The sequence below is a fragment of the Manacus candei genome, unplaced genomic scaffold, assembly GCF_025592945.1.
Source record: "Manacus candei isolate 608988 ecotype Guabito, Panama unplaced genomic scaffold, ASM2559294v1 h1tg000028l, whole genome shotgun sequence".
NCBI lineage: Eukaryota > Metazoa > Chordata > Aves > Passeriformes > Pipridae > Manacus > Manacus candei.
Genome location: NW_026138076.1, coordinates 9149675 through 9176777, shown reverse-complemented (window position 1 = coordinate 9176777; position 27103 = coordinate 9149675). Strand labels below are relative to the sequence as shown.

Below are 27103 nucleotides of genomic sequence, written 5' to 3'. Positions count from 1 at the left end.
CAGTATTTCCAGCAGTGATCTGATAAATCACTTTGTCTTTTAGCTCAATTTATGTATAATTACTCATAAAAGTTGGAATAGGCCCAATTATATAGGAGCAATAGTAACAACAGACCCATGGTAGATTTTTGGGGGTATTCTTGTCCTCAAAAAAAAAATTCAAAATGTTGTTAAAACATGATTTTCTCTGGAAGGGAAAATGGTTTTGGTTTTTCAGAATGGCATAGAAGAGCATGAGCAGACCTAAGTGTCAGACCAGAAGTTTAGCCACTCAACTGTATTTTTTTCATGCAAATGCAAGCATAAGTAGACTGATATGGTAACTATTAATTTTGTTGGTGCTTGAGTTCATGCTTGAGAGTGTTTTCCAGCAATAGCTTCTGTTTCTTTATCTCACTTATACCTACGTTTTCTGTTAAAATTAAAGAAAGTGAAAAAAGCTGCTCTAAAATTCTGGCAATACAGTCCTCATTTAAAAATACATTTTTTCACTAGTCAAAATAATCACTAAAACTATTTTGCTTTTCCTCTCTAGCAGAAATTTAAAATTATAATTGTATTTAACATGGAAAAATGAATGACTTAGAAGAGAAACACATGGTGAATTTTCACTAAATTCAATAGCCAGAACCTGGTTTTCATCAGTTTGCCTGTTTTTCCATTGTTGTTTCTTATGAAGCATGGGCATAGCTTGACAAGAAAACCATTAGGCTTCTGACATACAAGATGTATTAGCTGAAATCCAAAAGATACCTAAACCCCATTATTCACTATATAGAGTATAGAGCCATTTTTCATTACCATAATGGTATGGATGTATGTACTTTTAAAACTTTAAAAAATGGAAGACTTTCAGCTTTATGCCTTTTATACATCTGTTATGGGGTTTTACACTTTGTTGCTTGCATCTTAAGCAGATGTTTGTTGTCATATTGAACCACAGACTGACCAAGAGGCTAAACAAGATGTCAAATGCTTCACCTGGAGTGAAACTTTCAGGAATGGGAAGGATGAAACAAGATAATTGTTTGAGAATTGCAGCCACTGACTTTTGTTTCAGACCCATCAGCTTGTCTGTAACTATTTAAAAAAGTATTTGTGTGGTCATTTCAACGAAAAGATGATGTTAATACATGTTTTGTTCTATATTGTGACTGATCACTTAGTTCCCAAAGGTATACCTTACACCTGGTAGCAGCATGTGACTTTATAGTTGATTAAAGCTGATCTGTTTTAGGCTTCTGCATGGTCTGTTATGGATTATAATAGATAGAGTGCAGCCAGGTGGGGGTACAGAGCCATCATTAATAAAAACAGTAAGTTTTAAACTCTTGTCCAAATATTGGAAGGTCAAAGCATTGATACAACAGAAAGTGATTTACAATCACTGTCTTCTTTTGCAATCATGTGAAATTCAAAAACAACATAATTAATACCATGGCTTGAAATTGTTGTGGGAATGGGAATTTGAGAAAGTGATAAATATCCAAATACAGTTAAAGATTAATTTAGCTACTAATCCATACACAAAATCTGTCTTTCTCACCTTTATTATGATTGATAATTAAAAAAATTATACTCTTCAATGAAATAAAATAGCAGAAATTCATACTAGAAATTAGGAAAATCTTTTTCACCAGTTTGCTAGTGTAGAACCTGTTGCCTGTAGGGGCTGTGGGATCCCTATACTTAGGGTGTTTCCAAGACTCAAAGTCATGGATGACAATATGCTGGTGGCAATGTCACTTGGAGCAGCAAGTTGGCTAGAAACCTCCAAAGGACTCTCTCTATCAATACTTCTATGATTCTAAAGTATAAAAAAATTGGGAGTAGAACGTGAGCATTTGCATGGTCGAAAAAAGTTTAACATTACAACTTTTTTATTGGTATTTGATGTAATTTAATCCTAATTTTCACGGGAAAACTTGTAGTTTCTCTCTAACTGACACAGGCAGTTAAACAATGAGCTATGAGAGAACTGAAGGAAGGTATCAATATTTATTAGTGGATTTACGTGAAAGAAATAAATGGACTTACCATTCTGCGAAGAGCAGTTGAGGTACAAGGATTTAAAAATCTCAGTTTGCACACGCAACTTGAAGGCATAATGTTCATGAGATTTTAATGCAACCTGAACTGACGCACAGTTGTAAGAAAGTTAATCGTGTTAAACTCTTAAACACTTTCCTTTTACACATTAAAAAACAGGGTCATTTTTACCTCGAACTGCTCAGGCTGTTAAAGTTTGTCCGAATTCTTCCTTGTTCACAGAACAAATAGTGCAACTGGAACTCTAAAGAATAGCTCATTAATGTAGCCAGCTAGGCTTGTCTGTGAACAGAAGTATTTGGATTCTAGTGGTAGAAAAAGAATTAGGCCATCACTGAATATTTTAAAAATGCAGTGCTCAAAAGAAAATTCCAGTGATGCAAACAGGAGAGTCAGTAGCAGTTGAATGAAGAAATTGTCAAGAAAGTTGTATCTCATGTTGTGCCACATATATTTTGCCAAATGTGCTAGCAAATTCAGAAGATCTAAGCTGCAGTATTTCTGGCTAATGCAAATGCTCCTTTACAGACAATGGCTATGCTGTAATGAAACAAGTACCTACATACCTCTGAAAAATATAGTTGTGCGTATTTTCCATAGGGGAAACAATCAATTTGTTAGACCGATCAGTCCTTAGTTAGCCAGGGCTTTGAAGACCAACACTCAGATCTTAAGCTTCCCCTGCAAACTGCCAAGCAGAAAGCTTCAGGTCGCAAAGCATAGGTTGTGTGTACTTGCAATGTTGCACTTTGTAGTGCGGTGCTGTATTCTCCTCATAGTTTCCAAATAGATTTCACAGGGAGGGGTTTGCTGTGTTAGTTATGTCTGAAACTGAGGTGGGTATAGTTACCATTGCGAGATACACTTGGAAAAAAGGAGCCTAATTTCTTACTAAATAGATCAGAAGAGTAACGTGGCTGTTCTAGAAAGGTAATTAACCAGAGACAACTGGGATGGTTCGGGCACAGCCTATTTCTGTGCTGATCTATTTGTAACCTAAAGTATTTCAAGTCTTTTACAAAGGACTGTGTTTTGTTTTTTTTGTTTTGACCATAGCAGTATTGGTACATAATTAAATGTTTAAATAATTAAATCAAGCTAGCATTCATTTTCACTTATTGAAAACACATTTGTTAGAAAAACCCACAGAAACAATCAACCAGAAACATCTGGATACCTGCCTGAGTCTGGTGAAATCTACCATTTTTTAATCCCTTTTTTTTTTTTACAAAGCCTATCAAGAGTGCTAAAGTCATGCACATGTTTCAAAACAATAGCAAAAACTTAGTATGCCATGGAAAGTAGCTTTTAAGGATAGATCTAATCCTGAAATTAATTTCAGTATATGTCTTTTATTTATTTAATGGTAGATTCTTAGAAATATGTCTCCAATTTCACTAAAGAATCCTGTAATTAGGAAATGACTAATCATAACACCAGATCTAGAACACAGGCCAGCTTGCACCTCATGGTGGGTAGGTGTTCAGCCTCAGCTCTGGCTCTTCAGCTTACCTGCTCTCAGCTATGCCTGCCCAAGGGATTAAAGAAGTATGTGCTTCAGCCAAGAAGAGCAGTGTCTGGAAGCAACTTGCTGAAAGAAGTGGAGCTCCAAAAAATGAGGTGATTTGGTGAAACGTCCAGCCTTTTGCAATGTTCTTTGGTCAGGAGAATAACTGAGTTAGAATTTATGACATGCTCTGAGCAAGAATTGTCTGGGGCAGACAGGGTGTGGTGTTCTACTCTGTAGCAGCTGGTGCAGATTGCCTTAAAAAAATAAGTAGATAACACTTCAACTCTGATCTAAAATATGAGTTGTATTCCCCTCATGGCTAATCCCCTCTCTGTGACCTGGGAGATAATGAATTTTTTTTCTCTCTACTGCAGGTGGTTAGTAGCCTTATCACCTCTGCCTTTGGTACCTGTGGAGCACAAGGGCAAGTTGACAGTGACTCATTTCTTTCAAATTGTATAATTCATTAGCTGAAAGAAATTAAATGCAGAGAAATTGTTTTCAGCTAGTCCTGGTGTCTGACTTCTATTTCAGATCCACAGATGGAATTTGCTGTTCAAAAGCTTGTTTCCATCTTCCCTGCATCTCCCCAGGTATTTGTTGTCTGCTCAATGAGCTGACTTGGCTCTAACGCTGGCTGAGTTAACCTCCCTGGGTGGTTTGGCACAAAAGTTGTTTCAAAGAGAATGGCAAGCGCACATGGTGGAGAGGAAGCAGTATTGCGCCATTGCTTCAGTTGTCTTGTGAAATGTTTTTCTGTCTGTGTCAATTGACCTAAGAAAAGTCATGACCTCTGTTAGAAACTTACTCGACAGTACCTTGCTTGTATCTTTAAGCTGCCGTTACTGTTACTGAAACCTGAATGTGAGCCCTCAGGAGAAATGAGTTTGTCAAATGTCTACCCACATGTAAATGTAACAAACTTAATACTGCTTCTCTTGAGAGTATGTCTGTGCTGTATTAAAGCTGTATAAATGCACTCCTGTTAAGCCTTTCTTTAGGGATCAAGACATTACATTTCATATGTAAATTGCTTCTGATAAACCAGATTTCCCAAAATGTGCAGGATCATTTATGCCCCTTATCACCTTACTTAAGTACTTTTTAATTCATGTTTCTCTTTTGCAGTATACTATAGAGGATCTCCGTTCTAGCAAAGGAGAAATGTTTATTTTTTGCACGTCAAAGAGGAGCTTCTTTTTACATTTGGTAGCGCTCTTGAGACAGAAATACTTGTTAACTCCTCAAGGATATTTTAATCTTGTCGAGAGAGGCTATTAGAAATGAGGACCTTACTGTTGATAGTTGATTGCAATATTGTGCTTTTACAACACAATGTGACATTAAGTATTCCCTTTGTCTTTTCCTTCACTTCCTGAGTGCTTAGTGGATACTTTTAGGTATGAGCTCTCTATTTCCATGGTACAATTAGATAGTTCGTTGGTTGCAAAGGAAAGAAGATGTGTCAAGGAAGTGATGATTCTGTCACCAATGACTCAGTTTCTATGTGGATGTTACAAAATTTGACTGTGATAAAGCAGCCCCCTATAGTTTTACCGAGGTTTTTTTTTAACAGAGAGCAGATATAAGAGGGAGTTAGCAACAAAGTGAATGCTGATCTTGCGACTTCTTTTGGCAAATAGGCTGTGTGGCAGTAGCTGGCATCAGGTTAGGAAAACATAGTTGTAGAATAATTTACTCCCTAGTAAATTTCCATCTTTAAAAACTAGAGATTAATTTTAATCTTGAAACTACAGATTTTATGCTGGGTTTTTTTTAGAAAGTGAAAATATAATAAAGGAATGCTTTAGTTGTGTAAGAGCACCTGTGTTTTAGTTGTAAGACAATGGAAAATGGTGTACATCAGTGAAGAAACCATAAGAAATAAGAGATTTTGAACCATGAGTTTGCATTTTATAACCTTCTTATTAACTACGAATTCTTTTTTGTGCATGGAATAATTATTAAAATTACTCCTATCTAGATACCACAAAATACAGTTGCAGAAGTGAATGGTGTCTGTTTTTCTATCAGAAGTTTTGACCTAATCAAAGGCAGATGATGTATTACGTACCTTATGTTCCTTTTTAGGCGTCAGCTTGAGTGAAAGTTTGATGTTTTGATTTTATGCAAATACACCTCAATAGGTACAGAAGGAATATGTGCAATTGAAGAGAATCCTGGCAGGAACCAGAAATGAATAGACAGTGTTGAGCTTTTCTTTGTTCAACATGTTACTTCAATGTCTTTCGCTGCACTTCCCTGTCCACGAGGAATTTGAAACCTGCTTCATTTACAAATGTCTCTTTAGCAAGCTTTTTATTTTTCCAGTATTATGGTGACAATGTGTCTTGGCTCACATTAAATCTCAAGGAACTACAGAAGTCAAGAGAGTGGCACATTTAAAAATAGAAGTCAACTATTGAGAACAACACTTGAGCATATGCTCAACTCATCTCTATTCAGAAAGCACTTCAGCTCATGCTTGAAAGATGCTCTCAGTAGAGAAGGTGTCTAGCTTCAAGACTGAAATTCCAAATAAGCAAAAGTCATTGCTTTTAGAAAAAGCAGTTGGCACCTACCTCCCCTTTTGATTTGAAAAGGGTCTGCTGGTACTCAGTAGTTCTGAAAAAATTGTCTGTGTAGTCTATGCCTACCTTTTATCCCCACATCCAAGGATATGAAGAGTTTTAAGCAGTTTCTTCTATCAGGATCTTGAGAACAGCACTAAACTTAAGAATTCCCTTAATCACCCATGGTCTGACAGAGATGCTCTGCAACTTTTCCCAAACTTGTGACCTCTGATTTGAGGCATCCAACTAATGCTTATTAGAATAGTTCACCTCTAATTACAGGATGCTTCAGTTTACTTTGTGCATTGTGAATGTTCAGTGCCTTTTAGAAATGGATGTCTCATTTTGGATAGCCAATGAAAGATGTTAAATCTTGATATGTCTTTCTCAAATATTCAGTTTAGTGATTCAAAATATGCAGGAAAATAAAGTTAAGAACACTCTTTTTATTTGTAATACTTTCATTAACATCTATAATTTTGAGCTGCTTATAAAACAAATGTAATCCTCTCATTTAGATAGATTTAATTTTGGAAGCGTGACTAGGTACTCTGATTAAAACAAGTGTTCAATTTGTTATTTAGATAAAAGGACATCGGCAGTGTCTGTGACCTCAGTGTTTCAGCATTCCATGAGGGAAAAAAATAGAACCACGTGACGTAAAACTATAATGGTTTTTCAGAACTAAGATAATAATGCAAAAAAAGCCTCCAGTTACTATAAATTTTAAAATAGGCTCAAATGGTTTGTATCTAAATAGCTTATACCCTCATAAATATTTTTAAAATTCTTGTGTAAATGAGTTTTAAAAATCTTACCTAAACCATAAGCCTTTAAGTGAAGAAAAGTTGGATGAAATCCAAGTAGCAGAAAATAGCAAAGAAACACAAGCAAGGTGAGTTGTGTTGAAGGGTAAATTGCAGTCATGATTGAAAGGTAGTATGTATTCATTAGAAGTAATGATTGTTATGTCTTGGGTAGGGGAGAAAGTATATAAATAGGAATATACAAACTGTATGTGAAAATAAGAGGTGCATTGACAATACAGGATTGTTGAAATTACAGCAAGAAGCTGACATTGTAATACAGAAACTGAAGAGAAGATAAAGATGGAATATGAAAGGAAATGTAATGACATGGGAAGTTATATCTTATGAAGAGTAATTTCCACTGCATCCAGAATAAGAGATACTCTGGGAAGGAGACAGTAGGGGTCTCCAATAGATGGCAAGAATCATTCAGACACTGAAGAGCTTGAAATTGTTGAAGAAATGAAATACATTCTTTGTCTCACTATTTACAATATCAAATTTAGGACAGATGCCTGAAAGATAGGCATTTTCAGTAGTTCTGAAGGGGAAATATTAAGGGAAAGCAGAAAAAGAAATTAAAAAAAAAATCCTTAACTTTCTGATTTAAAAACAAAGCCCAGTGAACACTATCCAACATGAAAGTAGGAAGAAAACTCTGACTTAGTTTGACTGATACATTTTGAGTTGAATGCCCAGAGTCTCTGTGAAGTTTCTTTATTGATTTCAAACTGTGATTCAAAATATGTCCTGACACAAACAGCTGCAAAATAGCCAACAGAGCACTTTTTAGAAGAATTGAGAATTTAGACTGAGGGAAATAGTACAAATGATACAGAGATGTTGATCAGGCTTGAAAAGAATTGAAGTATTTAGATTTTTTTTAAAGCTGTTTCCTTCCACAGCTTGATTTTGTTTTTCTGTCCATGCTATGTCTTTCTCCAGTTTATAAACTTATGTAGTCCATATAGCCTGACACAGAGACTTCTCAGAATTTTATCCCATAGTGGGAATTATCCAAATGATCTAAATCTGTTACTGCATCTTTGATGTGTTCTTGTCTTTTTCTTGCTTCTGTCTAACCTTCCATACAGAAAGATGACCTACAATTTCCCCTTCTCTTGGACTTCCTCTCCCAACATCACTGAATTTTTTCCACATGACTCTGAGTCCAGTGTCTCTATTTAAATTCTGTTTGGTTGGCATGGAGTTTATCTTCCCTGACGTGGTCACCTTCACACAGTGAGAAGCACATAAAAATTATCCAAATCTGACATGGCTAAGTGGGATCTGGGCTAGCTAAATAAAATATTTAAAGAGAAGTACAGCAATGCATGAGTCAAAACTAACTTCTTAGAATTGTTTTAATGTTTTCAATTATACTTTCATGTTACTTGAATTTGAAAAGAAAATTTTTATTAGACTATAGTGGATTGCCTTTTGCAGGCTGTCAGATATCCACCTAGCTGCTCTGTTCTCTCACTCCCTCCCCTCAACAGGACAGTGCAGAGAGCAAGATGAAAAATCTCTTATTTTGAGTGAAAGGCAGAGAGAACATTTACCAATTGCTATCAGGTGCAAAACAGACTTGGGGAAAATAATTGAATATATTGACAGCTAAAACCAGAGTTGGATGGTGAGAAACAAATAGAAGAACTAAAACACCTCCCCACACCCTTCTTCCCCAGCCTCAATTTCATTCCTTCATTCCTGACTCCTGTACCTCCTCCCTGACGTGAGCAGCACAGGGGGATGGGGGATGAGGTTGTGGTCAGTCCATAACAGTTCCACTCTGCTGCTTCTTCCTCATCACGATTTCCCCTGCTTCAGTGCTGGATCTCTGCAAGGGCTGCAATCCTTTCAGAACAGATCCTGTATGCGACCTCTTGAGGGGTTGCAGCCCATCAGGATAAGCCTGCTACAGCATGTGTCCTTCACAGGATGCAGTTCCCTCAGGACATAGCCACCTGCTCTTTCGTGGAGCCCCCCACAGGCTGCAGAGTGGATACCTGCTCCATCCCAGGTCCCTTCCATGGGCTGCACGGGAATCTCCGTTCTCATGTCTGAAGCACCTTCTCCCCTCCTTCTCTCACCTCGGTGTTCACAGGACTATTGCGCACACTTACATTTTCTCACTCACTCTCCTGTGCAGGATTTTGCTCTTTGTTAAACATACTTTCCCAGAAGTCCTGCCATCATGGCTGAGGGCCTCAGTTGTGCCCTGCAGTCATCTGTTGGTGCTGGCTGGAACTGTCCGTGTCTGTCATGGGGCAACACCAGCCTGCAACCCCCCATTGCCACCCTGCACCTGACACTGAGAAAGCTGAGACAAACAGGCAAGTTTTACCCTAAATCATGTAAGAGGAAGCAAAACCCAGAGAAATAAAGTGAAAAAATTATCTCTAAATTTTATTTTAATGATGAGCAATAAATAACATCCATGAAAGACAAAACAGTGATTGATACAGTGAAAGCTTTTGTCTGGAGGGCAGTGTGATATATTTTAACCGTTGGTGGAACCATCAAGTCCAGAAGACACTCATAAGACATTACAATATACTGGCTGAATTTTCCTGTGACAGAAATGCTAATAATACTTTATTCTATCTGTATCAGGTGTTGTAATTAAAAATATCTTTTCCTTCAGGCCTTTCTTTTCTTGTAGTGTTAAAGCTTATGAGTATGGCATTGCTAATACTTCGATTTTATTAATCTATTATCATACAGTTAGTTTTGCACATTTCTTAAGATCCGTTATCCTGCATTGAAGTGTACTTTTCCAAGGGGTTAAAGAACACCCCACTAGTGCTCTTCCTAATTGTAGAAATGTTAGTTTTTTCCTGTAGATTGTGTATGTATTCTTTTTATTTTCTTCAATAGTGTAATGTGACTGTGTGCTGTTCTGTAAGGATTTGTTGATGTTTTCCATATTATGTGTCCTGGAAGAGAACGAATAGGAGCATGGAAATAATGCCAGGAAGAAATTGAGAATGTGTTTAGAAGGGAACAGTCAACTGGCATACACACTCAGCAGCCAGGCTGCTGTGTCAGGAAATATGAATTGTGGAAATCATGTTTTCAAGTTAGCATTCATGTGATAAAATTGCAGAGACTATGGTTTAGTTGTGAAATAGTTGGTTTTAACTCCCAATATTCGAACTAAGGAGAAAACAGTTTGTAGATTTCTCTGCTGGATGGATCCTGAGACGTCCAGTAATCCTGGACAGATTACTTATTGGGGTGCTCTTCTTGAGTTACAGAGAAAACATCTGAAATGCAGTACTGGATGGTCGGTCCCAAGTGAACTATACATGAGAAATTCATAACTGGAGAGAGGCCAAGAAAATCTGTCCATGTTCTGTTTTATTTGAAACGAAAAAGGTAGCAAGATGTCATAGTAAATTAAAAGACGTATTAAAATTCTTGAAGACAGTAATGAGTTCTGGAAACAAGTTTTGCTGAAAAGACCAGATGGTGGATGAAATGCTGTGCTCCTTTGATCAGGAGGAAAAGTCCGTGGCAATCCAGATATTCAATAGCATTAGGACAGAGGAGGTAAAAAAGGCATTGTATTACCCACTGGTTCCTGCCACTGCACTGCTCCTTCTCTTATCATGGAACAAATGTTTTTGCTGCCAAAAAGCTGTTCAACCCAATGATCTGATCCAAGTGAAATAGTTAATTTTTTCCTCTTTCTCTCCCTTACTCTGTACCCACCAAAAAATTAAAATGTGGGGCAGGGGAAGAAAGAAAAGGCTGGGTTTTCCAGGCAGTCTAATGTACAGAACTAGTTCCTTTCATGGACTCAAAAACATCGAGAAGTGACAATCACTGCTGGGTGAGGAACCATGACCTTGTCATTACAGGTATGATTGAGTGTTTTAAAACTAAAAAGATTGATTAAGCTTAAGGCGCAGTTCTGGTTGCATTTCTTTGGGGCTGCCATACACATTGTCTTTTGGAAAAAGATGTGGGTGGTTATTTCCAGTCAGCTCAGTCTACTAGTTCAGTGTGCTTTTGTGCAGTCAATAGGTGGTGTAATCTGGGAACAGTCTGAAGAGGAGAGAGGGAAAGGGAAAATGTGCTGTTTAAATTAGTTTCATCAGGACTGAATATGAAAATGCAGTCTTGCATTGCAATTGTTGGAGTAGAAGGAAGCCCTTCTTTTATTAGTTCAGTCCATTTGGCAATAGCTTGTGATAAACAGAAAACTCTTAATTCAGATGAATGTCAGAAATGACCCATATAATTAGGAACCATGATGTTCTGATCAACAGCTTTTTCACGTCGTTATTCCCATTCACTGCTCATTTTACCTCCCCCTAGGTATTGCCAAAACTAGTTTATATTCTCCATAATTGTAACCTTACAGTACCTGAAGGGAACCTACAAGAAAGATGGAGAGAGACTATTTACACTCTACCCTGTCTGATCATTCTGTTGTAAGGACAGGTCCTGAGTTTAGTCTCTCTTTGTTTTAAAAATTATTACATAATTGCCATAAAATTCCTTCTTGTCCATGAATGTTGAATTCATTGCTCTGTTGTCCAGGTGCTGAGTACTGCAAAAAGATCAGCTCCAAGGAACTGTAGCCCTTCTCTGTCAGGACTGTGTGAATTTTAAAAGCTCTAAAGCAGTCTGTGCACATGATCTCAGCCAGAATATCACTGCTTCATGGCACATGCCATGGCAGGGACTATTCTGCAGTTGTGTCTCAGGAGACACATGGTGATTTTATGAATAATTTTGTTGAAATTTCACTTGTTTAAGCGCTGTGTGCCCCCCGTCCCCCCACCCCTCCCCGCCTCTCCCCAGTTTAGGATAATTTGATTTCTGTGGGTAGGGGAGACCTAGAATTTTGCCTGGGTATGTTATCATCTTATTACAATAGCTAATTAAAATGAAGTCCCAGCATCAGCAAAAGAATTTAGGCAAGAAATAACTGTGGGGAGACTAGTAGTTTAAAGAATTCCTGCTGTAAAAGCTTCAATATTTTTAATCTTTAAATCAGAACTTCTGTGTTTTCTTATTAAGCTTTTCCAAACAATAAACATTAAAAAAGCATTTGCAGTGCAAATAAATGGCAATGAGTTTGTTCAAGTACAAAATTTAATGCAAAAAAGGGAGGGAGATTTTACATTTTTATAGCAGGTCAAGGTAGTCTACAAAAGTCACAAGGTGAGTAGTCATTAAAGAGGTGGCATCTTTTAAAAGAGAACTCCGATTCTGAAGTGAATTTCCTTCCCTTCCCTCCATCTTTTTCACCTTTCCCCTGGACAGCTATTTTAGTATCACCAGATTTTGGTGTTACAACCTAACAGATTTGGTGGTCATCTTGGAGATATTTTTCAAGAATACCTTTACAACTTCAGAGCAGGAATTGCACTGAAAATCATTGACATGTACTGCTAACTCATACAGTCACTTTTGAAGACTACACTCTGCACTTTTGAAAGTTCTCCCAGTTTGGAGGCTTACCACTTCTTTACTAGTCTCCAAGCATTAACTTTGATTTCTGAATGGAGAATCTGTCCCTGAATTATATGAAAAAATATGATTCTCTGATGAACAGATCCATTAGTTGCTATACTGTAGGAGTGAGAAGAGATTGTAGCAGAAAATGGGTGTATGCTGGCACAGAGATTTTTTGTTAGCAGTACTGGGAGTCAGGGAAATCTTAGTATGGGGACTTATGGATATAGTTTCAACTTGATTATAATGAGAGGACAGACTTGCTGTTATTTCAGTGGAGCAAGATTCAATTAGCTAGTTTTTTCTCGAAATTTCCGGAGAGGGAGAAGGTAAAGGGATGTACTTGTCAGGCACAGAAAAAATAGGGATTATTTTTAACCAAGTCTAGATAAAATTTGAAACCCACTTTTTTTTGTCCAACCTTTCAAAGATATTGCAATTTGAAAAAAACAATGAATTCTTTTCTTCATTAGGCTTTGGTTTCCTTCTCTGATGTGAGGTTTAATAGTCCACAGATACCAGAATTTGCCATTTAAACAGTGAATACTGTGCCTAGGCTGAAAGATGAGTAAGGGACACTGGCTTAACCCTTAGATCTGCATCGTGTGTGCTTTACATCCGTAGCTTTTATCAAGTTGAGGGTCAGGTGTAAACAACCCACACAATTCTTGGAAGAAGCCAGTCCCAAAATGTCTCATGATGGAAAGACTCTACCTAATTTGGTGCTACCAAATTGCTCAGATAATGAGAAGTGCTAAGGCTTGAATCTCCTCAAAAGTTTTCCCTCCTCAGAAGGCTAGAGTTGGGATAGTCACTTAGCATGAGTTTGATTTGTTTACAGCATGCTTAATTGCAAAGTCTAGTGTTGTCAATGGACTGGGGACCCTACTTCCTGCAGAATGTGGGAATGCTCTGAGTGTGAATAAAATGTTGCTGAAGGCTGACTAGATGGCCTAGAAAGGCCTTCATCAGAGTAGGAAGCTGTCATAAATAATATAATTTAATAGTTTGTTTGTGATGAAAATTCTGAGTTTGGTGTATGGCTTGTGAAACTTGCTTCTAAGGACTCCACTTACTAAGTTACCTACTGATCATGCATAGCTGAGAGGAGAGCCTGCTGCACATGACAGGGCAATAGCAGAGAAAGGTTGCTCTCATATGTCAAAAGTGGGAAAACGGTTTAGGACAGGGTAGGTGTTCAACCTGTAAAATCAGATAGTTTTATGTTGACAGGGTAGAGAAGAAAGACTGTGAAGGTAAAGCCATCACCTTGGGAAAAAATATGTAACTGAATCTGTGATTTGTCAGGAAAGCCAGCTGTGAAGTAGAATGGTAGGAAAAAGAGAAACTTTATAGAAACACTAAAACCAGGGCAGTTCAGAACCCAATTAACCTTACTTTTTTCTGCATGATTTCATTCTTAGCTTCATCTGAATTTGATTGTATCCAGGCTATTCTTATGGTGTGTTCCTCCAACCTGTGTCACAAAGAAATTGGTTTTATGTTATTTATAGTCCAGTTTTGTACAGAATTAGAGGATTATGAAAATATCTAAGTGCTTATTTGGTTTTCCAAACTAAGCTACCAAGCTTCTCTGGTTTCGTTTTTTCTTTTTCTTTTTTTTTTTTTATTTTCCTTTTTTTTGACAGTATTACAATAACATTAAGGAATGTAATCTTATTGCGAGATACAGGCATTACTTCTGTATTATATGTACTGACTAGTCAATTCAATATATGCTTTAAACCAACTATTAAATGTTGATACTTTTGTTCTAAATATATTGTTCTGATTTCACAGGTGCCTGCATAAATATCACCAACAGCCAGTGCCAGATGCTGCCATATAACTACACCACTGTAACTTCAATTCTTTCCATTGTCAAAAGTATTGAAATGGAAAAGTTCCTGAAGTTCTTCAGTTATCTCAGTCGACTCAGCTGCTATCAACACATTATGCTGTTTGGCTGTAGTCTTGCTCTTCCTGAATGCATCAGTGACGGTGATGACAGGTATTTGGGAATGAAAATCTGTCAGTGACTAGAGCCAATTGTGGTAAAATACTCTCTGTCTAATCAGACAAGGGAGCCTATGACCTTCTCATTGCACAGTTCCTGTCTGTCAAAGCTATTGGCAACGTTTCTGCCATGATAAGCCAACTGCAATTGAGTTCCTCTGGAAAAAAAATTGCCACTGTGATATTAGGGCAGTCAGGATTATTTTCCTAGAGAAGGCTCTCCAGATTTCTTGTACCTAATTTCTGCAATCTGAGTGTGCTGAAATGGAATGCTTTTTAGCAGCATTAACGCCTTGGAAATGTCTAGTATTGGCATAAAGTGTTAAGCTTCAAATTTGTTTAGTGTTTTCCTTCAAAGAGATTAATGTTTTTAATATATCTTATGGTATTAGATTAGCAGGATGTGTTCAGAGGGACATAAACTATTCTGGAAGCTTAAGGAGCATATATTTTTCCACATTTACATAATTTTACAGCATTAGTATCATGTGCATGCACTTTTTTAATTGAGTTTGATTTGAAAAAAAAGGATTAGTGAGTTTAACAGTGCTAAAATCAAAACATGGCACCAAAAGGGGAAAATGAACTATTTTTTTTAATAAATGTACACAATCTTTGATATTTCTGGAGAGGGAAAGAGAGAGGGTAGATTTCTTCCTCCTTATTTTCATTTTTCCTGATTTCCAGTTTCTCCACTGGGAAATTCAGTGGAAGAGTGTACGACAATTGAATAAGTGATTCAAATAACATAACAAGAACCAGAAAGTCTAAAGCTGTGCTTTAGAAGGAATAGGATGCTTATGAAAAAGGTTCTGTGAGAACTGGTCTAAAATATAGTTGCCAATGAAAGGTACAGTCTCACTCCAGGCAATATATGCTTGCCATTTCCATTGCATCAGAGTGATTCCTGGACTGGCAATTAAGCTCACTAAACTGACAGAAAATTAACCCAGAATAAAGGTGTACAGATGATTATATGAATAGCATTAGGGTGGAGTAAAAGCAGCACAGGTAACAGTGGAACAAGACTGACCATTGGACTGGCAGAATGGTTTAATCCAAATTCACCCGTGTACGTATCTTTGTTAGCCTACCAAAAGCTATTTTCAATTAATCCTGTTTGATTGAGTGCATTATTAATTATAGCCCCTCCACTCCAATTCATTATTACAATTTTTTCCAGTTAAGGAATCTGATAACATTCAGCCTTAAACTACGTGTTGTCCCTAGAAATCATTGAACAAATTAAGAAAAATGATCTCAGGTAAAAAATTGATGCATTTAAGCGTTCAGCAACAGAACAGGCTGTTTCTCTGTTGCTTCACTTATTCTGCCTTGTTTGGAACTTGACTTTCACAAACCTTTTGAGAGTGATTGGTACGTGTCTAAAGTGCAAAGCTCATAAATCAATCAAATAAGTAGGGTGGTGAAAGGATAAGTCTTGTACCTTTTCTTTTCCATTTCTTTCCTGAAGATATGTTTCTTGCATGGTTTACGTTATGCCTTGCTAATTTAAAGAGCATAGAAGTTAAACTAATGTTTGAAACATGCAAGCTTTTGCTCTGGTTTTTGGCAGCAATCAAAATATATTGAGATTCTAGAGTCAGGGTTTTTCTTTTGTGCGTTTGTTTGTTTGTTTGTTTTTTTTCCCCAACTGCAACCTTCTCCTATTAATTTTTAATGTCAAAACTGGAACTGGATTTCCATGCCCTGTTTTATGTCCTGGATGTCACAATGCTCCCTCTATTTTTATTTTAAAATCCTTTTTGTGGAAACTGTTTTGGCCCCTGCAAACTTATTGGGGAAGAATGTCCAATGTGAGACTGTCAATGATGCAGGATTGTGTTAGAATCTGACTTCACTTTTAGTAACCATATGTCTCTAGAGCGTTCCATGGGTGTCACTTGAAAATGCAGTCTATGCAGTTGAAGTGGCAACCACAGGAAGAACCGTAAGAGTGGATCGACAGTGCGCTGGTCAGTTAAATCTAGTCTGCCAAACCCGAGTTGTCCTAGTTTAACTTCTGGTTTCCTCTTTAAAGAAGGATATCTTTTATTCTGTAGGCAACCAAGTGATTTTTGCGATTACTGTTTTTCTTGTAGCATCCAATTATTGCAGGCTAACAGATGTATTTCAAAGCCAAGAATAATGATTTTAAGAAGCATCATATCTGCATAAAATAGTTATTTAATACCTTCCACTCTCACCCCAGCCCCTTCCCCTTCTCTCACTTCTCCCCATAACTCTTAAAGTTCTTGGCATAATAGGGGCAAGTTACTTTTTGTGTTTTGGGTGCAGATACAAAAACTGAAAGACACAGCCCTGTTTTAGGTTTGTTGAATAGGGGAATCTGGTAAGTGGAAATGCACTGAAGGAGAAGCAGAAGAGTCACTGTGGAAAGCGTCTGATAATAATAAATGGGGATGTGTTGATACACTGTAGAACTTTTTTGGGATTATGGTTGCTTTTTATTATACAGCATCATAAAACATACACTAGTATGGTGCACAGTTATTATTGTCATTGTCACCAATTCCTCCAGACAATTACAGCTGTTTCATTGTAATGTCAGTGCATATATGATCATAATTTTTTATCTATTGATAACTTTTTGTTTTATGGAGCAATTGTTTCTAATGTATGTAAAGCATAATTTGACAAAAGCTGCTTACACAGTACAGAAGAAATGAAACTCTTGTGATGCTTCGACATCTATTCTTAGGTATTGTTGAGAGAGTCTGTGCTGGCAGCTTGCAGCCATGGAAGCAATAATGCATTACAAGAAGCATCAAGAAGAAAAGTTACAAGCCCTAATCTTTCGCATCCAGTGAGCTGTCATTACATATAGCTTTTCTCTGATGTTTAAACTTATTTATGTCTGTTTCCCATTTATCTTTCATGTGTTTATAAACATTGTATTCATTAACACTCGAAGGAGACTAAGTTTCTAGGCAGAGGACTTATTCACTGTTTGTGTAACACAGTGGAATTTCTTAATAATGCCAATATACTGCTGCTCTTTGAAAAAGTTCTGTATCTTACTGCAGTAAAAATCATGCATGTCAGTAAAATATATTAATTTTTAATTTGATTTCAGCAACCAGGTCTACAATCAGCTAACTCTGTTCTTTTATGAAAATATATAACAGTATTTTTATACTACTTTCTAGTAAACATAAAGTTTGAAAGTGCAACTAAAACCTGTGTGAAAATGGAACAATGAAAGTTGAAGTGTAGTAAGGCTTTTTGCTTGCTTATTACTTGTCCATAATTTGTATATAAGTAAGTAAGAGCACCATGCAGCTTCCACCTTCTTGGGTGAATGGATGAAATCTTTCCAATATGACTTCAAAATCAGCTTTAAAAAAACCTGTCTTGACACAGTCCAGCAGCACTGCTAAGAGAACATGACAGTCCTGAAAAGTAACACTAGTGGTGCAAGAACACCTTAAACTAGTTGGGGTGCTGAACTAATGACTTCTAAAACATTCCCAGTAGTAAGTTTGTCCTTTTGGGTAATAGTAGCTTGCAACCTCTTACCATCAAATGCAACTCTGGTACTTTACTTGTTATAAGAAAGATCTGTCCTCAGAGCAGTGATGTAATCTAGTGAATTCTCCCTTACTGCTGGAAGACACTGAGCGTGGGCCAAAGGCCAATTACTGCAATGTAATGAATGTTTATTTATAGTAATTCTCTCATGTTGGATTCTACAATCAAGAAGACAAAAAAAATCTGAAAAATGTTGATATGAAATTTTTTCATACTTTCAAAAGAAAAACAGATGTTTTTTAAAGCCAAAATTGGTGTAAAATTTAAAGATTCAGAATCAATAGATAAGTTCATAGTGGGTCAGCCTATAACTGCATAATACAAATAGACTTACTGAATGATGCTTTCTATTATTTCTTGCCCTCTGTGAATAATCACGTTTCATCAAAAGGCTTGGTAAAATAGTAAAGCTTTGTAAGATCCTGAAGGCCTACGTACATGGTTTATTTTGACTTTCTATGGAGGGAATGAATTTGAAAGTTATGGATTCTCATAATACCTCTTTGCTGTCATGCTGCCTCCTAAAACAGAAATAATACCTTGAGTACTTCCGTTAATCCTCTGTGTAGAAATGTATTCCAGAAAGGTGAGGAAATGCTTATTATTGATAGATCCCCAGAGTCTCAAATATTTGGAGATCAAACTGGATTTAAGCTCTGCCTAGAAAATGCTACTAGGGCAACACAAATTAGAGGGTGTAATATGCTTCCAAGGTAAAATTCTAAAACACCTTGCATTTATGTATCCTTTTACTCACTATGGTCTTTTTCATGACAAATATCTTTGAAATAGAGTTGTGAAGTGGCTTGTCTTCAGTTTGGGCTCAAAGAGTCCATCCGAGATTATGGCTTTTTATGTTGGATGCTGTAAAAACATGCACTGAGGGGCAACCTCCTGCCTCTGGAAGTTTATAGCCCAGATGAGGAAAACCACTAAAGGATAGGAATGGAAACTAACATTGTCACATTAATAGCTAGAGAAGCTGAGACTTAGCAAGAAATTTGCAGTAGAGCAGAGAACTGAACTTGTAACACTTATTTTTCCTCTTGTTTAAAGTCTGAAAATGAATTTCTCTCATTATCATTTATTCACTTTACTTGTGATCTAATATCTCATGAATGTAAGGAAAAACTCTGCCATAATTTGACTTTTTTCTTTTCTTTCCCCCCTTCCCCCTTAGGTTAATTCTATATGGGAAAATAATATAATGAAGGGAAAAGACTTTCTTTGATTTTCAGACTCCTTCTTACAAAGGAGTTTGTCATGTTAATGTGTATATGTAGCAAATGATTTGTTATGCTGTAGTATCTTTACTACAAAAAACAGCAGTCGGGTAACGATTTGTAGAAAGCGGAAGAGATCAGAATAAGGGTACATGGTATGCTTGGGGTGGGGAAAATTAACTATTGAAAATTAGGTTAATACTAAATTGGTTCTAAGAAGCTGTGAATATGTGACTGTGTATGCAGTCAAACGTTTTTTGAAGAGATGCTCTGCTACGATTTATAGTGGCAAAATCAATTCTGTGGGGTTTTTTTCTGCTTCATTGTCTTGATTTTTTTCTGTAATTTATAAAAAGGAAAAAAATAAAAAGTCTCATTTTCATTGTGGACATAAACTAATGAAATACTAGGTCCAAAAAACAAATCCAGAAATATGTGTGGTGTCTTTTATTAAAAACCAGAGACAGCTTGAAACAAATTTAGGGTGAAGTACAAGGTAGGAGAGGAAGACAATTTTGTTCATTTCCTCTTAGAAAAAGGAAAAGAATTGAAGTTCATAGAGTAAGAGATATCTGTCTGTCATGATTAGTCCAACCCATGAATGAGATCAGTGATGTGGCTGTTTCCCTTTTTCTGCTTTTGTGAACTGCAAAAAGTTGACTGATCCCATAGATCCTGTTTACATAGCTAATGAGAATTTTTATTTTAAGACTTTGAACAGGAAGCTATCAGCATATATTTAAGTCAATATCTATTTTGCAAAGTCTACTTTCAGATGCTTATGAAGTGGCTACCAGTAGTTTCCTGAGTTTGCAGTCTGCCTTTTCACACCCTGTGGGAGTTGCTTCATCCTCTTAATATGCTTTCTTTGTGATGGTGCCTCTTTAGCCCAAGCAAGTTAACATGACTGACAGAGGCTATCGTAGATGGAGTTTTGGCAATGGTTGTCTAGATACAGAAGATTAGAAACTTCAACTTTTTAATCATGAATAAAACAAAGGTGATGTTCAGTGGATGAAGTGCTTTATGCATAGAATGTTTGAAATCACATGCCTTTTGTTTTAAATGTTGCCATGTCTTGGCTTTGAGCCCTTCGGAATTCATCAGACTCATTACATACAAGAAAACATATTTGTAAAATCTGTCTCTGAATACCTAACTGAGTCATAATCCACTCTTCAGTTTTTAAATTGAGTTGTGGTTAGTGTAAGCACAACTGTGATTTGAAACAAGCAACTATGGAGATCTAGGTAATAAAAAAGATGTATAGTCAAATCTTACCAAAAGGGAAAACAAAAATTAGAGAATATATTTGTGTGGGCAAGCATTCACAACTTTATCATCCTATCTTTCTCTCCATCTGCCAGTTATTAATTTTTGTGTCTTTCATTGTTGATTTTAAGCATTCTCCTAAGAGAATTGATACGAATATTACTGTTTAGCAGAAAAAATGATGAATACACGGGGCCTGTGTTACTTGAAAAAGCCCAGAAGAGCAGAACGAATGAACACTTTTTCTTTCATTTTTTCCTTTGTACCAGTCAATAACCTTCAAATAGCTGTGATTTTATCAATAGTTATAATAAATTGCATGGTCTATTTTTTTGCTAAGTAAAACGTTGAGGATAGAGTTGCTAAGGGCAGATAGTCAGCATGCCCCAAGAAACATCTTGAAAAGTCTTTCCTACACAATATAAATACTCAGTTTCAGCTCTAATCTACCATCAAATTGATGGCACACTAATTCAAGGTGAAACAGAACTGATTTACAGCAAGAAAGTGAAATGGTTGACAGTGTAATATACTGCGTAGGGATTCAAAGTAGCAAAACTGTCTGCTTAAGATGTTTGTACAATAGCACTAGACAGTTCCTGTATACTTTTGAGAGTGTTTATGTGCAGTAACAGATGTCACATGCAAATTCATGATTTAAGCCATGTTTCAGGGAATGTGCTGAACAGACCTGAATTTCTAAAGATAAGGACTCAGTGAGTAAAATCAGGGAGCCTTAAGTTGGAAAATTGAGTAAGTAATAAATAGATACATTGATTAAAGAAAATCTACAATATGCAGGTTCAAAAAGTGACAGAATATTTGCACAGAGAAGGGATCTAGAAGAAAACAAATCCTCAAATCCCAACTCCTGCTCTGAGGAAAGATAATTTTTCAGGAAATAGAATTTTATTTCTGCTATCCTATGTCTAGAACATGATCTTCATGGGACACAACCAAGATCTTTAGTTAAGAAACAGCTGACTCACATCTGACTTCAAAGAAAGGAATGCTCACATTTTTCTGAAATATTGGAGTGGACCATTTTACCAGGAAACAAATGAAGAAACCTGAAGAAACAGCATTCGTAAAGTAGCATTTCTGAAGATACATCTTTCTTCTCAAGACAGCCCATATTACTCACTAATAGTTTTATACTTCATGAGTTATCTTACTAGTCTTGGGTAACTGTTCCCCGTAGGGCAGAAAACAATGTGCTAACAAGATTACACTTTGCATTGTTCCTCAGAACTCAGATCTTGAAGTCAACATGTCATACTCATCACCTTAAGAGCCACTACTACTTAGTCCCAAGCTCAGACATTATAAAGGTGATAAATATAAAGTTGGCTTTTGCAAGGAGTGCTAGGGAGAGTATAAGTAATGATGTGGCATGGGCCAGAATGACTATATTTAAAGTTGATTAACATATTTTCTAGGAGGGCCCTTTCTTCAGATGTATATAATTTGGGGGGGGGAGGGGGTAAAGAAAAAAGCACTTGAAATTTGGCAGGGAAGTTGCTCTAGTAAGCTCACTCTTCATCATGGCTTTTAGAAGAGGAAGGTAAGGGAATTAGAAAGAAAATGCATTTACTTTATGGGAACTTCTGTTTACAAAGTTTATGTACCTATGGATATGCCTGCACAAGTTTATCCCCAATTTTTAGTGTACATGTCTGAAAAATTACGGTGTGTCTGAAAGCTTTTCTATCACTGTCATGGCTCACCTGGTGTGGGTGGGCCTAAAGAATCTTCATGTCCCTGACCCTCCCAATGGCTAGGTGTGGCAATGGATCAAGATACAGGCCCTTACCTAAAAGGGTCTGAAGTTAACTCTCTGGTGTCAACTCTCTTACAGTAATGTGCCAGTAGATGGCAGGTGCAGTGTAGGGTAAGGGCAAACCAGGGGCACAATATAGGGAAAGCAGGACAGAGAAATAGGATGCTGGAAAGATTTTATTTCCCCCCTTCCCTGCCCACAAGTAGAGGCTGTTTCAAATTACAAGTATGTCTAATTTGTAAATTACTCAATATAAAGAAGGAAAGGATTGCTTAAAAGTTAGAAAACTAATACAGAAATATAGGTAATGGCATTCTACATTGGCTGGAATGATGTATGTATCCAACGCATGTGAAGGCAGCATTTGCCATAGCAGGCAGCATCAAATTTCATGCAGTGTTTCAGTCTCTCCACTGATCTAATTTCAAAGTGCGCATGTTGGGGGAATTATGGACAGACCAGAGCTAAAAGGTTATCAGACAGAGAAACATTTTTGGGAACAGTCTGGGCACGGGAATGTCTGTTTGAAAACATATTTCACAATGCTTCTCAGAGGGAAGGAGGCAGAAAAGAAAATCGGAAGGACTGATTATTTCATGAAAGCATATTTTACTGATTGATTGCCTCCAGCCCTGTTGTTTTAATGATTTGTTGTGTGTATTATCTCTTATAAGCTGTGGTTTCTAGTTTCTAAGTTGGTATGGTAACTAGGGTCATAGGTTATTCTTCATCACATGCAATATATTATTTCTTATGACTAACTACTGATCATTTATGTAACTGAAATAAACATTTACAACAAATCTTAAAATTAACATGGCTTTTTGTTCATGTTTGTTTGCTAATTTAATATATCTGCTAGAAAAACTCTTCGTTTTCAAAAAATGAGATGGATTTCTTTTAATAAATTGCAATAATTGTAAGACAGGAGCTTTCAGTAGAATCTTGCAACATTTTGGGACTATCAACACTGATAGTTTCCTATTAGACCTGTGCACCTGGACTCAAACCAGAAACGTATAGATGACGTAACATCTTATCTGAATTTGGTAGAAGTCACCTACTAGATATGAGTATGCCCTCTTGTGCAGAAGTTAATAAAAAAATGGTTTTGAATTGAATAGTAGTCAAAGGATTCTCCAAGAATTCATATGCTGTTCAGCTCATGTTTGGCCTCTTTTAGTGCCCAGCTTATTAACAAATAACTTTTAAACCATCTGCAGTCAAAACCTAATGAGGATTTAGTTAGTGAGACATAATTACCTCTCACAAGTTAGTCTTTCCTGTAAGAAGTTATTGTTGCCCTGTTGGAGACTGTGGTGGTAGGCACCAGGCTCACAGGTTGAGCAGGATAGGCAAATTAGAATCACAGGTGTGGTGGGGAAGAACCTCTGGAACTATTCTTGCTCAGATCAGGACCAGCATTATATTCGATGAGACTCCTCAGGGCCATTTCCAATTGAGTTTAGATGATCCTTAAGGATGGAGATTCCACTACGTCTCTGGAGAAGATACTCCAGGCCAGTGTTTCATGGTAGATTTTAAGTTGGTATAATTTGGTAGTGGTGCTGAACAAACAGTGTTACCCTATTCCCCTGCTTGTTATTCCCCATCTCCGTTGTGCCTTTTCCGTGTCCTGGCAGAAGTATTTGTTCAGCTCCATGGCAGATTGGATTTGGAAACCGATCTGAATTAAAGTAGGAGTGACTGATCTGATCCATTGTGTAATACCATGAAGTGCCGTGCTGGCACAAAGAAGTAAGGAAGAGAGGTGGGGAGAGGTTCTGGAGCCAGGCTTATGAGGGGTAGGACAGCTTCTTTCAATTAAAGTCATCTGCTCCTGCCAGCTTGAAGTGTTTGTGAAACAACTGTAATGTGAACTTGAAGTAGCAGGATAATGGATTATAATGATTTTCTACTTGACAGAGAGAAGCCTAAAGTGTCAGTGAGTGAGAGGTGTGTCTGCCTTTAGGATTCCTGACAAGATGCAGCTCAGAAAGTTTTAACTTGGGCTAATTCTTGAAGTCTTCCTCTGAAGTGCACGGGGAAGCATGGGTTCTGGAAAGCTGCATGAAATAATTTATAGGTACTTATCACAGTGATCTGTGGAAATGGGAGGTAGACCTTTAGACACAGTATTGTTTTGGGTGCCTTTATTACCCATATGATACAAAGAGTTAGAGCAGCTGTACGGTGTATGAATTACTGTTAATCCGGAATTTCTGTAGCAATCCTGTGGTTGAAATACCCGTGTGTGATTCAGAGGACTTCTGTTTCACTGTGACAGCTTGTCTTTTCCAAATGTGAATTTTGTTTACTAACATGAAAAGATCTTGTAACCTGGATTTTTAGGCATATTAAGAGCTGCTTTTTTTTTTCCCAGAAGAAATTCCTATAGAGTAAAGCAAATAAACAGTGTATGCTCACATCATTTTCCTAACAATGTCATGCAAACACCATTTAAATATTAGAATTAAATAAAGAACTTTCAGAAATTTGACCTGGTTTAGGAGAAGTTCAGGCAGACGGTACAAGGTTGTAAAAGTAGCTCATAATTGTAGCAAAATTCTTAATAATATTTATTTAAACTGATTCCTGGCTGAATTATAGCTCTAGCAAATTCATTTACTATATCTCTCCCATTTTCACTGTCATGTTTGAATCAAGTAATGGGATCACTGAGAGAAATCTGGAAGGGCTGGCTGCTTTAGTCAGGACAGATCATCCCAATTAATTATGGTCATCATAAAAAACACATTAAATGATTTTGATAGCTTTTTTGTGGCAATAATGTTAATGCTATATGGTAAAATAGATGTAGCATTTTGTCTAAGTATGATAGAATAAAGTGCTTCTGCTCTACAGAGTATATTTTAGGTGTTTCTGATTGTTACGGTATTAGAAGCTCAGTTGTGACATGTTTCTGTCATATAGAGAAAGTGACTGAAGAGTCAGAATGGATTTCTGAATTTAAGTTTTTTGCTGATTCATTGAATCATAGAATATCCTGAGTTGGAAGGGACCCATGAGGATCATCGAGTCCAACTCCTGGCCCTGCACAGGACCATCCCCAAGCATCACACCATGTGCCTGAAAGCATTGTCCAAATGCTTCTTGAACTCTGTCAGGCTTCATGCTGTGACCGCTTCCCTGGAAAGCCTGTTCCAGTACCCAGCCTTTTCCTGATATCCAACTTAAACCTCCCCTGACACAACTTCAGGCCATTCCCTTGGGTCCTGTCACTGGTCACCACAGAGCAGAGATCAGTGCCTGCCCCTCCTCTTCCCCTCACAAGGAAGTTGTGACTGCAATGAGGTCTCCCCTCAGTCTCCTCCGGGCTGAACAGATAAAGTGCCCTCAGCCACTCCTCATACGGCTTCCCCTCAAGGCCCTTCACCATCTTTGTTGCCCTCCTTTGGATGTTCTCTAAGAGCTTAATAACTTTCTTATATTGTGGTGCCCAAAACTGCACACAATATTCCAGGTGAGGCCACCCCAGTGCAGAGCAGAGCGGGACAATCTCCTCCCTTGACCGGCTGACAATGCTGGGCCTGATGCCCCCCCGGACATGGTTGGACCTCCTGGCTGCCCCTCCTGGCTGCCAGGGCACTGCTGACTCAATCGTGACTCCTTACTTTGGTAAAAATCATTTATCTGGGTTTTTTTCTACAAAATAAATAATTACACTGACCAAAAATTCTAACCTGCATTGTAGAGACTGTACCTACCCATCCTTAAGGATATCAGCTGATTTTGGCCACATTGTCCAAGAAGCATTGCTAGGCCTGAAAGAGATGATAAATACAACAGCAGCTGATGTAGAAGATGTGAAATTCAACATCAGCTGCTGCCTCTTTTATTCATTTCTTAATGAATAAGAGCCTTTTTAATCTAACAGTATATTTGTATTTGTTCCCAGTTCCACTTTCAACGAAATCAGGAATTTATATTTCCTTCCTCTGTCTGAACAGTCTTCAGACTTCACTGTGAGCTCTTTGTTAAGTATGGTACTCTTGGATATCATATCTCTTCTAAGACTTTTGCAAATATAACTCTTCAGCTGGCTCTTTTCTGTTGCCACAAGATATGGCAACTATTAAGGAGTAGTTAATTGGACCTGTAATTTTTAGAGAAAAAGTAAAAGGCATCTGTATGGACCCACAGAAGGGATTGCAGTCCAATTTTTTCATCTTATTTGGTTTTGAGACTTTTGTGTTCTCATAGCCTTTAAACAGGTTGTATGTTCTTCCATGCTGCAGGCAACTCATTCAGTATATCCATCTTTTTCATCTTTTTCATTCTCATTGTATAAAACAAATCTTTTTCAGTCTCTTGGAAAGGGCATTCCTCTTGTGGCTCATCTGTAATTGCCAACTTCATGACAGCAGTTGGAGCATTCATGAGTGAGAACTGGCTTTCTGCACCAGCTGTAAATCCTTATATTCAGTCCCTGTAGGGCAGATGAGTGGACACCTACCAGCAATTCAGCCAATTAATACAAGGCCTTAATCTTGTCTAGGCACCTGGAACCATTCTTCAGGCTGTTACCCCAGGGGAACTGAGCTGCTGCTGCCTTTTACCAGGATCACCTTTGAGTGCTTTTTTTCTCCTTTAAGGTGTTAGGGGTTTCTCATACTGTGGGTGCTAAGTAGTCCTTTTACAGGCTGATTTTGTGTTTTTGTACTTACACACAGGAACCTGCTTCTAGGAAACACTTCATGAATTTGAGCTAAAAACAAGAAGTAAGACACATACGGCTAGCTCTGCATTGAGAACCACAAAGTGTTAAATGGAATTGAGGTGCCATCCTTAAATGTTGCTATATCGATTCAAAATAATTTTGTCAA

The 27103-nt window shown here is 37.4% G+C and overlaps 1 protein-coding gene across 2 annotated transcripts in view; it reads left to right on the top strand.

Annotated features, from left to right (window-relative positions):
- Window positions 1-27103, top strand: part of CORIN (corin, serine peptidase) — a 119814-nt gene that overhangs the window by 30176 nt on the left and 62535 nt on the right. For both annotated transcript variants that reach the window (XM_051789944.1, XM_051789943.1), the window contains exon 4: window positions 14214-14424. In XM_051789944.1, coding sequence (XP_051645904.1) covers window positions 14214-14424 — 211 coding nt within the window. The remainder of the gene's footprint in view (window positions 1-14213; window positions 14425-27103) is intronic.